Source organism: Rhynchophorus ferrugineus, unplaced genomic scaffold (assembly GCF_030347505.1).
Source record: "Rhynchophorus ferrugineus isolate W39M unplaced genomic scaffold, kcgeb_rfMv2 rfM2, whole genome shotgun sequence".
In the NCBI taxonomy this organism is placed as follows: Eukaryota; Metazoa; Arthropoda; class Insecta; order Coleoptera; family Curculionidae; genus Rhynchophorus; species Rhynchophorus ferrugineus.
Genome location: NW_027472581.1, coordinates 8,838,763 through 8,852,160, shown reverse-complemented (window position 1 = coordinate 8,852,160; position 13,398 = coordinate 8,838,763). Strand labels below are relative to the sequence as shown.

General features: G+C 32.5%; 1 protein-coding gene across 3 annotated transcripts in view; it reads right to left on the bottom strand.

The window, feature by feature from the left end:
* Positions 1-3,786: 3,786 nt before the first annotated feature.
* LOC143189894 (facilitated trehalose transporter Tret1) overlaps positions 3,787-13,398 on the bottom strand; it is a 63,942-nt gene continuing 54,330 nt past the window's right edge. For all 3 annotated transcript variants that reach the window (XM_076393882.1, XM_076393883.1, XM_076393885.1), the window contains 2 exons: positions 7,269-7,548; positions 3,787-5,324 (listed from right to left, as the gene is read on the bottom strand). In XM_076393882.1, the coding sequence (XP_076249997.1) occupies positions 4,208-5,324; positions 7,269-7,548 (1,397 nt within the window). In that variant the 3' untranslated portion in view covers positions 3,787-4,207. The remainder of the gene's footprint in view (positions 5,325-7,268; positions 7,549-13,398) is intronic.

Sequence of the window (13,398 nt, the reverse complement as noted above, 5' to 3'; positions counted from 1 at the left end):
GGATGCGCATGGAATAATTTTCATTGACTACCTTGAAAAAGGAACGACCATTAACAGCGACTATTACATAGCGTTATTGGAGCGTTTGAAGGGCGAAATCACCGAAAAACGGCAGCATTTGAATAAAAATAAAGTGCTTCTTCACCAAGATAATGCATCGTGTCAAAATTCCGAATGGGGCTTCGAATTAGTTAAATTATATCAAAAGTATTGGCTTATTAGACACAATTTCAAGTTATCATTAGATAGCAAGGTATTGCCATTCGAATGAATACTTCTTTCACATGCGAAGCATATAGTATATACAGTCTATAGTTTTGTACATACGTCATCTAAATTTGTGACGTCAAAACGTCGCAATGTTGCCGTATCAACTCTGAGTTTCAGTTCAGTGTTGGCTTTGGCGTACAACAAAATTTTAATCTAAATAAAATAAATAAACAAAAATACTTTTATGAAATATAGTTTATTTGAACATTATAGAAAAGGTAATGCATATATTATCGAAGGAATTAAAACTACAATTAAATACAGAGTTATAACAGTTTGTAGGTTAGGTTAGTGATTAGTATTTACGATGAATTATTTTCCATAGCACCTATGCGTTAAAGTTCTAGGCGAGTTTGTAGTTGTTTGAACTGAACAATTACACACATATCTGGGTTCCATTCTCATCACCCTTCCTTAGAAATTGGCAGCATTGAATCATATCATATTCAGAAAGTTTAATTCAAGTGAATAACTAAGCTGTTAATTTCCAACCTATCTAACATTTGTTCACGATTTCAACTTATGGAAATACATTAAATATTTCGATGACGTATGTACAGTAGTACTTTGGATAGACTGCATTTGATAAACTATAATCATAAGAAATGCTTATTGAATAGCAATAATAAAAAAAAACTCAAGACCAAAATCAAAAACTCAAGCAATATCTTCAACGGATATAATATAGTGTCAGAAATTAAATTTATGAACTATAATCATTCCCGACATATGATGTGTGCCGGTTCTAAAGAGTAATTACTCAAGAAAAAAACTTGCTGTAATAAATAAGCACTTGATAGAAACTTTCGTGATTATTTTCTAGATACATCGACATTTTAAGGATACTGATGTAAAAAATCTATTTTTCTTCTCGAAATGTATTAACTATTGCGCAGTAGTTTTATTGCAACCTCAGTAAACTTTATTGGCCAGATACAGCTCCCTCTGACTTCTGGCTCTTCCAGCGTCTCAGAAAAATGTCACGTCATCAACAAGCAAACAATATTATAACACATGTGCTGAAAAGTCCCGGCCTAACACACAGATGGTGTTAGTTTTATTCTATTAACCGCTTTTACAGTTATTTCTATCCTCCAAAAGAAAGCTGTTATAATTTCATGCTATTCTACTCATGAGCTTATGAGTTATTGTGTTAAGAGTGGCACTAATTTTGTTACTTTCAAAACAATGGATCAAAAACAATTCCGTGATTTAATTTTATACAGTTTTTTATGGGCAAAAATAACATTCATGAGAAGCAATGGCTTGAAAAGTGTTATAAGGACTGCGCTCCATCAGAAACAACAATTAAATGTTGGTCTGTTGACTTGTACCAAATGAGGTGATAACCCTTATATGAGATTTAATATTCATGAGATTTAACTCTTGATACACAAATTAATGTATTTATTCCTGCAATATTCCTTTAAAATTAATTTACATTCCAATATTAAATTAAAACATTCCAATATTAAAAAACAAAAAAACTTGAACAAAGTAATTAACAGAGTAATTCAAGAAAGTAAGAGTAATTCACCTCAAGAAACATTAAAATATAACTATATTAATAGAGGAAGGAAGAAATATGGTCATAATGAGAAAAATGTAATTAAAGAGAGTAAGATATAATAATACAACAAACATAATAATAATGAAGGAACTCGTTGTAAATAAAAACCAAAAAGAATTTTAAAGCATTGCAAATTTTTTGGTTTAATTTGTTCCTAAAACACTTTTAAATTCATCTCAGTCAACTCATTACCTGAGAAACATGTCATACTTTCAATAGATGACATAAACGGTATCGAGATGCAACCCTAAAAGTTCATAAACAGAATATCATTAATAACCTACACCCCTTTATGGCTTCAGCAGCCTCGCAAAGATTAAATTGCGAACAAATTCGAAGATAATCCCTATAAATTTGAAGCCGTTAAACGAATTTTATTTCCAAGTACAAGTGAGGGAAAATAAAGTTGTCAGGACGTCTTGTCAGTTTCGAAATCCACTTAGTTCAAGAAGTAAAACAGACTCTCCAAACGAGATGGGTCATATAACAAACAATTAAGGGCATTTGCAAGGGAAATTAAGGGCCACGGGCCTATTTTGGCGATTTATTTTGATAAGTTTCATCTGGTATGCGGGCTTGACGTTCTAATCCTATTAACTTCCGACGTTTCTGTTTTTTTTTAGCCAGAAAACGGTACCGATAAAAACACATTTACATTAAACAAATCATAAGTCCATGTACGAAAACATAATTGCATTTTTTAAAAATAAATATCAAATTAGAATACAGTTTTTGTGAATCAATAATATAACTATTTGAAAAATTTATTTTATAAGTTTTCCAAAGTTTTAAAAAAGTTATTTAAAAATATTTTATATAAAATAATACTTGCCACTTATTTATATAAGCGGAATACTACCGCACATAATTGCAAATTCCCTCCCTTAAAAATCTTTTGCTAACCATAGACATCCAATGAATCTTATCCAATTCAACTGACGTGTTTTTGTCATAGCCATAGTTACGTTGTTAAACGCTGCAATAATGGCCGTTACTACTATGGTAACGATTTCAAATACTGTCATTATCAGTTTTATTTTTAGTGTTTTATATTTCTTAGTTTTAGTCCGATATTTATTTTTTTTAGAGTGAACGTAGAGTACACTCTTATTAACGGTAGTTTATCCCTTTTCCAACAAGTGAATGCGCTTTTAGGATTAATGTGTTTCTGCTAAAGAAACTGACATGTGAAATTAAAGATTTTGTTCATATTTTAAACCTAAATTCCACTATCAACTTGTCCTTAGCGAAGCTAGTGGTTAAGAGATAATTTATTATAATAGCTGTTCCCATAATTTAAAAGCTGTTTTTGACGAAATATTAATAAAAAAATTCACAATAAACAATAAAAAATATAAGGGATACTTCTTTATATTTTCGTTCTTTAACTATTGCCCAGGCAACTAATAATACACAACTGTAACTTTATCTCCAATATTATTTTATTGAAATTCATAGAAATTTCATAGATTATAGTTACTTTTTTAATAATTATTTAAAAAAACATAGAATTTAAAAATGAACAATTATATAAAAGCTGAGATATTTATAATTACATGTTTTTAAATTTATTATACATAAAATAAATTACTTGTTGTTTAAACTTATTCATATCAACCATTATTAGTAAATAACTATTGTAATATGAACATTATTTATGAACAAAAAAAGAAATAAAAAAATAATATGGTAATAATTCAAACAAAAATAATTTTTCAGTTTATCTAATTTATTATCAGGCAACCAAAAATACAATGTGTAATGAATTTATAAAATATGTTTTAATTATTTTCAGACAATTTAGTTATTAATTTAAAATTAAAATGTTGGTATATATATTGTAGTACCATCTTTGTTTGTAAATCAAATTAACCCTGAAAAATAATTGGTAACAAATCTTCTTGACATAATGGAGAACTTATATTTAATAAATAAAACTGAGCTAATATGATTTAACGTCTTTATTTATGATAAAATCGTTTGATTTGTTTGTATAACAAGGCTTCATTCCATTTCGATATATACAGTAATATTAGATGTAATTATACATCTTCGATGTGAATTATTGTTATAAAACTAACAAGTTTCAATCACATTATACATTTGTATTGCTATGACTCACATATAGTTTGTTTTATTTAATACTAATATTATACTATTTTTTTCATATTACCCTGGATACTGATAATTATGTAGAAACATGATTTAGATTGCTAGTTTTGTCGACTCTTCTCTTAACAATAAGTCTTTATTTAAGAGATGTGTTATACATTGTACGAACATACAATTTAATTAGAATTAGGGTAGTTATAACACATCTTTTATATGTTTTAGCAGATCTGAGAGGGTTTTGAATCGTGGTATAAATCAAACGGCGTTATTTATCTCTGTCATTTTGATATCCTTTTCGTCCGCGTCATTTTCGATCTGATGGCTCTGCTTCCTTTCCGGGATAGGTTCCCCTTTGAGGATGAACTGGATCTCGTCCAGGGTTTTGCCTTTTGTTTCCGGTATGTACAACCAGGAGAATACCGCTGTAATTAAGGTAGTGGAGGCGAATATATAGAAGGGTAAGTCGAGATAATACACATCTATTAATCTCTGGTACATTTCAACGGATAACAAGCCGAAGAAGAGGTATGAGAAGTCAGCGAGGGTCATGCCCATTGCCTTCACCTTGGCCGGGAATAACTCCGCCGTCATGACTATAGGAATGATACCGAGACCGAATTTGAAAACGGCAGCGTAAACCATGACAGCCGCGATGGGTATCCATGATATCCCTCCAACTTCGTAACCAGTATTTTTGAGGGTGAAATAGATAGCTAGGACTAACAAAGACAGACCACTTAGTAAACTGGAGGAGATCAAGAGGCCTTTCCGACCGAATTTATCAACGATAACATCGGCTATGGTCGCAGCTATCAACATAAAAGCGGAAAACATGATACCAGCGACCTCGTAGGAAACGTATTCCGATTCGGCTTCTTTCAAAATGGAATGTAAGTTCATCAACATCACGCTGATGCTGCTGAAATGTTGGGCGGCGTTCAAAACCACCATGATAATGAGCGCCTTTCGGTTGCCTTTCGATATCACCAGGTCCTGGGGACGACCTCTCTCGCTTCTCTGACGTTTGACGGCGGCGTTGATCTCCTCGTATTCTTTGTCGACGTCATCGTGGGTCCGTAGCCTCATCAAGTGCCTCCTGGCCTTTTCGTCCTTGCTCTTGGATAGTAGGTAGTAAGGAGAGTCGGGCATGAACGGGAAACTGATTAACTGGATGACCACGAACGCCGAGCCGATGATGGAAGACGTGTAGAATGGAGTGTATGGGGCCACAGCGTAGACAACCAAGATCCCGACCAGCATCATCACGTAAATGACTCCTGCCAGGAAGCCTCGAATTTTCTTGTCAGCTATTTCGGCTATGTACATTGGGGCAGCAACGAATGCGACATCTCCGGATAAACCCGTCATGAACCTAAAAACAAATGAAAAATATAGTGTATGTCTAAAATAATGCGTGAAAAATACACAGCGCACATTAAACACGGAAAAATATAGGGATTTAACTTTATAGACAAACTAACTTAAACCTCTAAAGATGCGTGTATAAATTTGACAGCTGACGGGTTATTAGTCTGTCTAAGCAAGTCTTGTTATCGTGAAAAAAATGGATAAAAAGGAATTTCGCGTGTTGATAAAATATTGCTTTTTGAAGGGAAAAATACAGTTGAAGCAAAAACTTGGCTTAATGCCGAGTTTTCGGACACTGCCCCAGGAAAATCAACCATCGAGGATTGATATGCTAAGTTTAGACGTAGTTAAATGTGCACCGAAGACGGTGAACGCAGTGGACGCCCAAATGAGGTTGTTGCCGACGAAAATCCACAAAATGATTTTGAATGACCGTAAATTGAAATTTAATGAAATAGAAGACACTAAAGATATCAACTCAACGTGTACATAATATCATTCACGAATATTTGGGTATGAGAAAACTCTTTGCAATGTAGGTGCCGCGCGAGCTCACTTTTAACCGAAAACAACGATGAGTTGATGATTCGGAGCAGTGTTTGAAGATGATAAAGCCTAGTCTTTGCGTCGATGTGTGACAATGGATGAAACATCATTCACTGAACATCATTTCATTCCGAAGTCCAATGGACAGTCATCTGAGTGGACTGCACACGATGAATCCGCTCCAAAGCGTGCTGGCAAGGTTATGGCGTCTGTATTTTGGGATGCGCATGACATAATTTTCATTGACTACCTTGAAAAAGGAAGGACCATCGACAACGACTATTACATAGCGTTATTGGGCTGTTTGAAGGGGGAAATCGCCAAAAACGGCCGCATTTGAAGAAAAAGGAAGTGCTGCTTCACGAAGACAATGCACCGTGTTACAGTCATCGTGAAAACGATGGCAAAAATCCATGAATTGAACTTCGAATTGCTTCCTCATCCACCGTATTTTCCAGATCTGGCCACAGCGATTATTTCCTGTTCTCAGATCTCAAAAGAATGCTGGCAAAAATTGTATCGAAAAGTTGGAGGGTCACTATAATCAGTGTATCACCCTTGAAGGGAATTATGTTGAAGAAAAAAAAACTACTTTTGCAAAAAAGAAATGTTTTACTATGGTAGGCCGGGTACTTTTCAAATGACCTGTTAAGAAGTGTAATCCTGAGGAGATCAACATCAACGTGATTTATCTCTCTCTCAGTCCAGTCACAGCCGTATCCAGTAAATGGTTAGGTTATATTCAATTAGATCAAGAGGGCTGTATTAAGATTATGTATATTGTCGAAATGTATTTGAAATGCTAAGATATGTTATTGTAAATAACAGGCTACTTGTTTCTACTCGTAAAGCGAGTAAGGCTTCTATCTTCCGATTCATTACAATACGTTGATTATCGTTTAAAATGTCTTGATCAGTGCGGTTTTATCTTCTTTGACGTTCTGTTGTTTACGCGTCGAATGCGGATGTTTAACCGTGGGTGAGACATAAGCTGACTGCGTTTCTGTTAGAACTGTGATACAGAGAATATATAGAAACACTCTTTTTTTTTAATGGAATATCCTGTAAGAACTAAGAAGCTAATTTTTACGCATTATATTGTATATTACATATAATACAGATTTTTATCTTATTATACATCTCTACATATTTCTGTTTTAGGAGATTTTATATATATTTTTGTTACTTTGGTGATCCTACAACAATCTTTACTCTATATATAGATAACACCCGGCGAAAATGTTATTTTGTTAGGATGTAACTGAACATAAACATATTTTTGCTTCTTTTCAAAGTAACTAATCGCAAATATAAGTTATCACAGATATAACTCTTTATAGTTTATTTTACAATTATCAATTGTTGTACGTTATATACTAAATATGTAGGATAAAGTACTCACCTAGCTATATACAAATAAATAACATTATCAGCTACACCGATAAGAATCCAGGCCACTAAGGAAATGAAGGCAGCAAGAAGAATTGAGGCTTTACGGCCCAATTTGTCTACGGAATAGATTGTAACCGGAAGACCTGCCAGGCCTCCTATCAGATAAATGGACTCTAGCCAGGTGACGTCGCTGTGTGATATCTTGATGTGACTGTCCTCCTTCTCAAGAATTGGTATGAAGGGTGCTGACCAGCCATAGTGCATGCCATCTGAAATTGCTCCAATAGTACCTGAAAAAAATAATTCACATTAGATATGTTTTTGTTACAACAAAAATATTATAGATTCTTTGTTTTGTAATGAATTGACTTGTTTGACATTCGTAATGAAAATAATAAGGCTACCAAAAAAGTTAACAAGTTTTTATATTTTGGCGCAGAACTTATTGGTGATTAGAGTTGTTAGTTAATTCTTCTAGTACACATATTCTACGGTATATTCTTAGATCAGAACCATTATAGCTCTTATCATAGAATTACTTAACTAATATGTTTCTAATTAAACCGATTTTGTATAATTATAGACCATTGTCTTTGGATACTGGATACTTCTATTTTCGATAAAAAATAACTTGGGCTAATTTGTTCCACTAGTTTGTTTACGAGGCTATGTTCGTCACCTAGAATGTGTCAGATAGGAAGGAAAGCCAATTTATCACAAGTACAAAAACAAAACAAGATAATCCTTTGAAAAAAGACCACAGATTAAAGTAAGAAAAAGAAATAAATTAGATGAACAATATTTTCAATGACCAAGAGAATATTAATAGTGTCTAGAATTGACATAAATAAAATGCTATAGGAAAATTACGATTGATAGCTGATGACATATTCGCATGAAAAGATAAAATATTACAGAAGAATATAACTACAAGAAATAGACAAGCAACAAGACAAACAGGTGTTGAGTAGACAATATCAATAAGTAAAACAAGCCAGTCAGGGACTAAAACACTCTAAAGAGATCTATGACATTATGTACGACTTTCCAACGAAGTGAAACAAATTTTCCCTTAATTATCCTCACTTTTTTCTTTTTGTCCAGCATTTTACAGAGAGGAACATCTTTCAACAATTTCGCATTAGTCAAATTATGAACTTAGAAACATAGTAGATTTTATTTTGAATTAGAGCTATAAGAAAATATACCGACAAATGAATGACAAAAGAGGCATTATCAGACTTTATATCTTTAAGAATGCAGCTATTTAAATATGGTTCCTCAAAGGTACCAAAATTTTTATTTTTTTACTACTTTTATCAACTAGGGTTTTTTTTTTTGACTAGACCTACAGTTTAACGTGGGCTCCGAACCACGGTCCTCGGCATTAACCCTACCAACTGACAAGTGATCAACTTTAGAAATCTCAGAAGACATCCGGTCTTACCCAACCTATTATACCAACGGTTACTAGCATGACTGGGATTATTTTCCTAGTCAGATTTTGCTTTTTTGCGTAGGACAATCACAAACATAAATTTACGACCATGCCCAGTAGGATTCGAACCCGCGGCTACCGCAACAGTAGGAGGACCGTCCTGTCGCCTTTACCACTGCGCCACCAAGCCGACAAAACATTTTTAAATTCCATTTAATGTGACTTAATACTTGTGGTAAATATTACTAGTTTTAATAAAATAATTAAATATTACATTAGGACTAAGTGAACATAAAAAAAGTCAAGTCTAAGAAAAACTATTGCCGTTAATAGAAACTGATTTAAAAAAAGGCAATTAGATCTATTTCGCGCAAGTAATTACACCTCATTTTGATTGATGACCTTTGGTCATTTTTGGGTAAAGTTATTATTCCATCAATGAGCACGTAACCGAGCATTTATTTGTCACATTCAAGGTTTTTTCATTCGTTTTTGCTTCGGTACTCAATCTAATGCGATTGATATTGTTTCTATATAATCGTCTACAATCCCTTGACCAGATTTAAAATGATTTTCATATTAACAGTAGTAAATTAAAGAACGAATAGACCCATTGTTCATCACAAGTCACAATTCGATGTAGAAATGATTTGTTTTTCCCTCGGATATGATTACATAGTTCAACATTATATAGTTATATAATTAATTTCTTGATGCGTTCGAAACTTGTTTGTTTTGGTCCTTTTCAATCACGAAAACTGATCAAAATTTATAAGTTATGATATGAATCGAATGTATCACATCAAAATGTGGTAGTTATTTATAAAATATTAATATTTGGATCAAGTCTGTTCTATTATCTGATATAATCAATGTGCCTGATTCAATTCAAATCAAGCTCATAAGAAAAATCATATGTATCATATGTATAAATCATATGTAAAAAAGTTTTTTGGTTGATTTTGACATTTTTCAATAAGGAACACGAAAGAAGCAAGAAACTTGTAGTGTCTTAATTGCTGAGTTATTGATGTATTAATGCATATGTCACGTATATTATGTCGTAACTATTATATATGCCACAAAATATCTATTAGATTATATCTACCATATCATATATATCATTTCATATCTATCATATCATATATTACATCATACGTATAATATTATATCATACAATGAGGTTTTAGGGTTTAATTTAGGCCTTATTAATCAATGGATAAAATAAACTTTTTTGTAACTGGTAAATAATTTCTTGGAGAATAATTGTTAATTTTTGGATTCCAAAAATTGAATTTATATGATTCACTGACACTTCGTCAATATTTCAGGATCACGAGATCTTTAAAAGTAGAAGTAGAACACTGACCAACTCGTAAATATACGAGTGATTTGATGAAGTAAATATATGAATTAATCAAAAACCAGCCAAAAAATTTATTAGGATCTATAGGAATGGGATTGAACATGCCCAACGCATCAATTTTTCACATTGTACACGAACCTTTAAGCCTCTAAAAGCCTATTTATATGGGTGCATTTTTGTCAAAAGTTGCATTTTTCCCATGAACTCGCCTGATCTAGCACCGTGCAATTTCTTCCACATATTGTTCAGAAAACTGTAGTTCAATATACTTCTCCCTCTATTTACATAGTTTTAAATGTACAGTAAGTACTTATTCTCCAATTTAAAAAATCGTGTTAACTATAAAAACCATCTTTCAAAACAAATCTCCCGACAATTCAGTCAAAATTTTATTAGTTTTAATTAATAACATCGTTTAAATTAATTGTTTAGCTCCATAAAATAAGTCCTTATTAATAAATTCGAATTAAAATCGAATAAAATAAATAGGCATGGATATTTTACGGTTCTATTGTGTAATATGATCCTCCACTGACCTGACAACAAAACAAAATGGGTGTACGCGCAGTGATTGCAGTTTATTTGTGTTTATGCCGCCGATTCATTTAGAAAAAATTAATAAATTATGTGAGAGACTATGTGCTTGTTTATTTGATTCTACGCCTACTGGGTTTATTATCGTATTTAATTTAAGATAGAGTCAATTAAACGGTTATATTATGCTAATTATGAAGAACAATTTAAAGCTTAAATTTGAGTGAATGAGTGAGTGAGTGTAAAGTATTATAGACTCATCATCCTCATGACTTTTTAGAGTTAAACTTACTTATATCTTCCTAGACCAACCGAGAGTCATATTGCACATATAACTTATAGAAATGTATAAATAAAAATTTATTATAACAGCATAAATAAATATAAAATTTGAGTGGAGGTAATATCGTGTAAAATATAGCAAAAATTAGTATAAAAGTAAAAGAAAACATACTTGTCTTTTTCCTGTTAATACATGGGTTGAAAAGTCCCAGTCGTAACATAGAAAACGTGTTTTTTTGTTCAAAATTGGCTTTATTCATGAACGTAATCTCAGTGTAAAATTAAAACACGAATTTGTTTTTGACTCATTGTTCTGAAAATAGCTAAAGTAGTGTCACTCTTAGAACAATGACTCACAAAACTTAAGAGTAGGATATCATGAAATTTTAACAGTTTTCTTTTAAAGGTTAGTAATAATTGTAAAAGCGGTTAATGCAATAAAATTAACGCCATCTATGTGTTAGGCCCGGGACTTTTCAGCATCTATGTTATAATATTGTCGGCTTGTTGATCACATGGAATATTTCTGAGACGCTAGAAGAGTCAGAAGATATAGGGAGCTGTATCTGACCAATTGTGGCAATCGTAACGACCCTTTAGGCCACCACTCATTCACCAACAACAACAACTTTGTTTTCTTTCTTTACCCCCTCGTAACAGTACCACTTCCACAGCGCTACCGTACCTCCTTTACCTAACCTAATATCCTGTCAATTCTCCCGTCGACCACATCTATCAATCATAAGTTAAAATAAACAAGTTTGATTCAACCGGTGTTTTTAGTTATCGTGCAAATTCCTTCCAAAAATAGTAGTGAGTGTTCGGAAAAACAATCGCAGTTGCCACACATTTCGACCGACTGACCGACCCGACGAACATACCTACACAATAAAGTTTACTGACATTATAATAAAGATACTGTGTTAAGCAGGTAATTTTTGAGGAGGTCCTATTGTGCTTCTCTAATTTAATGACATTTTAAGATAAAACATATCAATTGTTTGTAAAACACTGATTCGTCCAAGTGCACTTGACTCTTGACGAAAAAGCAAAAAAAATTAAGTAGGTTTTTGTCCTGAAGCGGGGTAAGGTCAGCCCCAGTAAAAATCACACTAGACACACAGTAAAAAAACAATAAACCAAAAAAGGGAAGTACACTTACATTCAATGGACTAAAAGGGCTTCGAAATCGTTAAAGAAAATGTTACAGAAGTTTCAGAAGAAGTGCACTACGTGGCATTACATTTTACAAGTTAAGATGCATTTTCTGAAAAAGAAGACAATTCTCATTATCCTCGTAGAGGGATATCATCAGGTTAACATCAGGGATTAAATACCGCAACAAAGTATATAAAAAATACAAGTATTTTTACAATATATAGTAAAAATATATGAATATAATTAACATTAATTTACCAGTTTACATTTATATTTAACATAATTCGCGGTAAACATATGAATAACGAAAACGAGGAATTTTATAATTGCAATTAAAACTAATTAAAAACAAACAAAGCATGCCACAGTGTAGAACAATTGAATTAGCCCGAGCATGACTTGGGACTTCTCGCATACAGTACCAATCATACATGGAGCAACTTTTAACATATAGGAAATATTGCTGTTAAAACAAAAAGTAATCTTACTTTAATTAATTAATTTAATTGATTCAAATATTGTTTAAAAAAAAATTAAAACATATCAACTTCAATGGCTGCTAAATGTGTGAGGAGAAATTATATACTAGACCACCAGCTAAGAAACTATTCATTTCAATGAAGAACAAATAAAATATAAATTGATACCGACGACTGAGAATTATTGAGAACAAGTACTGTAGTTAGACTACGAGAACTTTAATCTGTGTAAATGGAAGGTTCAATCTTCAGAGTCAAAATCCGCTTTCAAACTGTAAAAACTGGTAGTTATATTATGTTTCATGGATTAAAATTGACAGTTAAGGGTCATTTTAAGTGCCATGATATCTTAAGAATTAAGAGTACCTAAAGAATGGTACCATATGCTAAAAACAACTTTTTTTCGTTGAGAAATTTGAACATGATCCATAAATATTCTCAAATTTTTGGCATGAATTGGAATATTTTGTTACACAAAGTAAATATCACTGAACTATATCAAATTGTTTTAGTCTCTTTCATCTGCTGACTAAGCCATCATTATCTAGGAGCTGGAGAACCTCAATTTAATGTTCTGATGACATCTGTTCACGTTTTTGGCCATAGTCCTTGGTAACATTAACGACAGTTTCTTATCTGTTCTATTTTCTTATCTATCTGTTCATTATCTTCAGGTCCTCATGCGGATTGTCGTTACGAATATATCATGAATAATACCTCGTAATACCTTGTTTTGGCTGGATCAACCCCACAGTTGAACACCGTAAGTCTACACTGGTTTCCAGATTTGTTCATAAAGCTTATTATATACTGACGGTGCTGAATATCTACCCAATAACCAGTACATTTTTTATCCTTGAGCTTGAGTTCTTCACATGTTTCC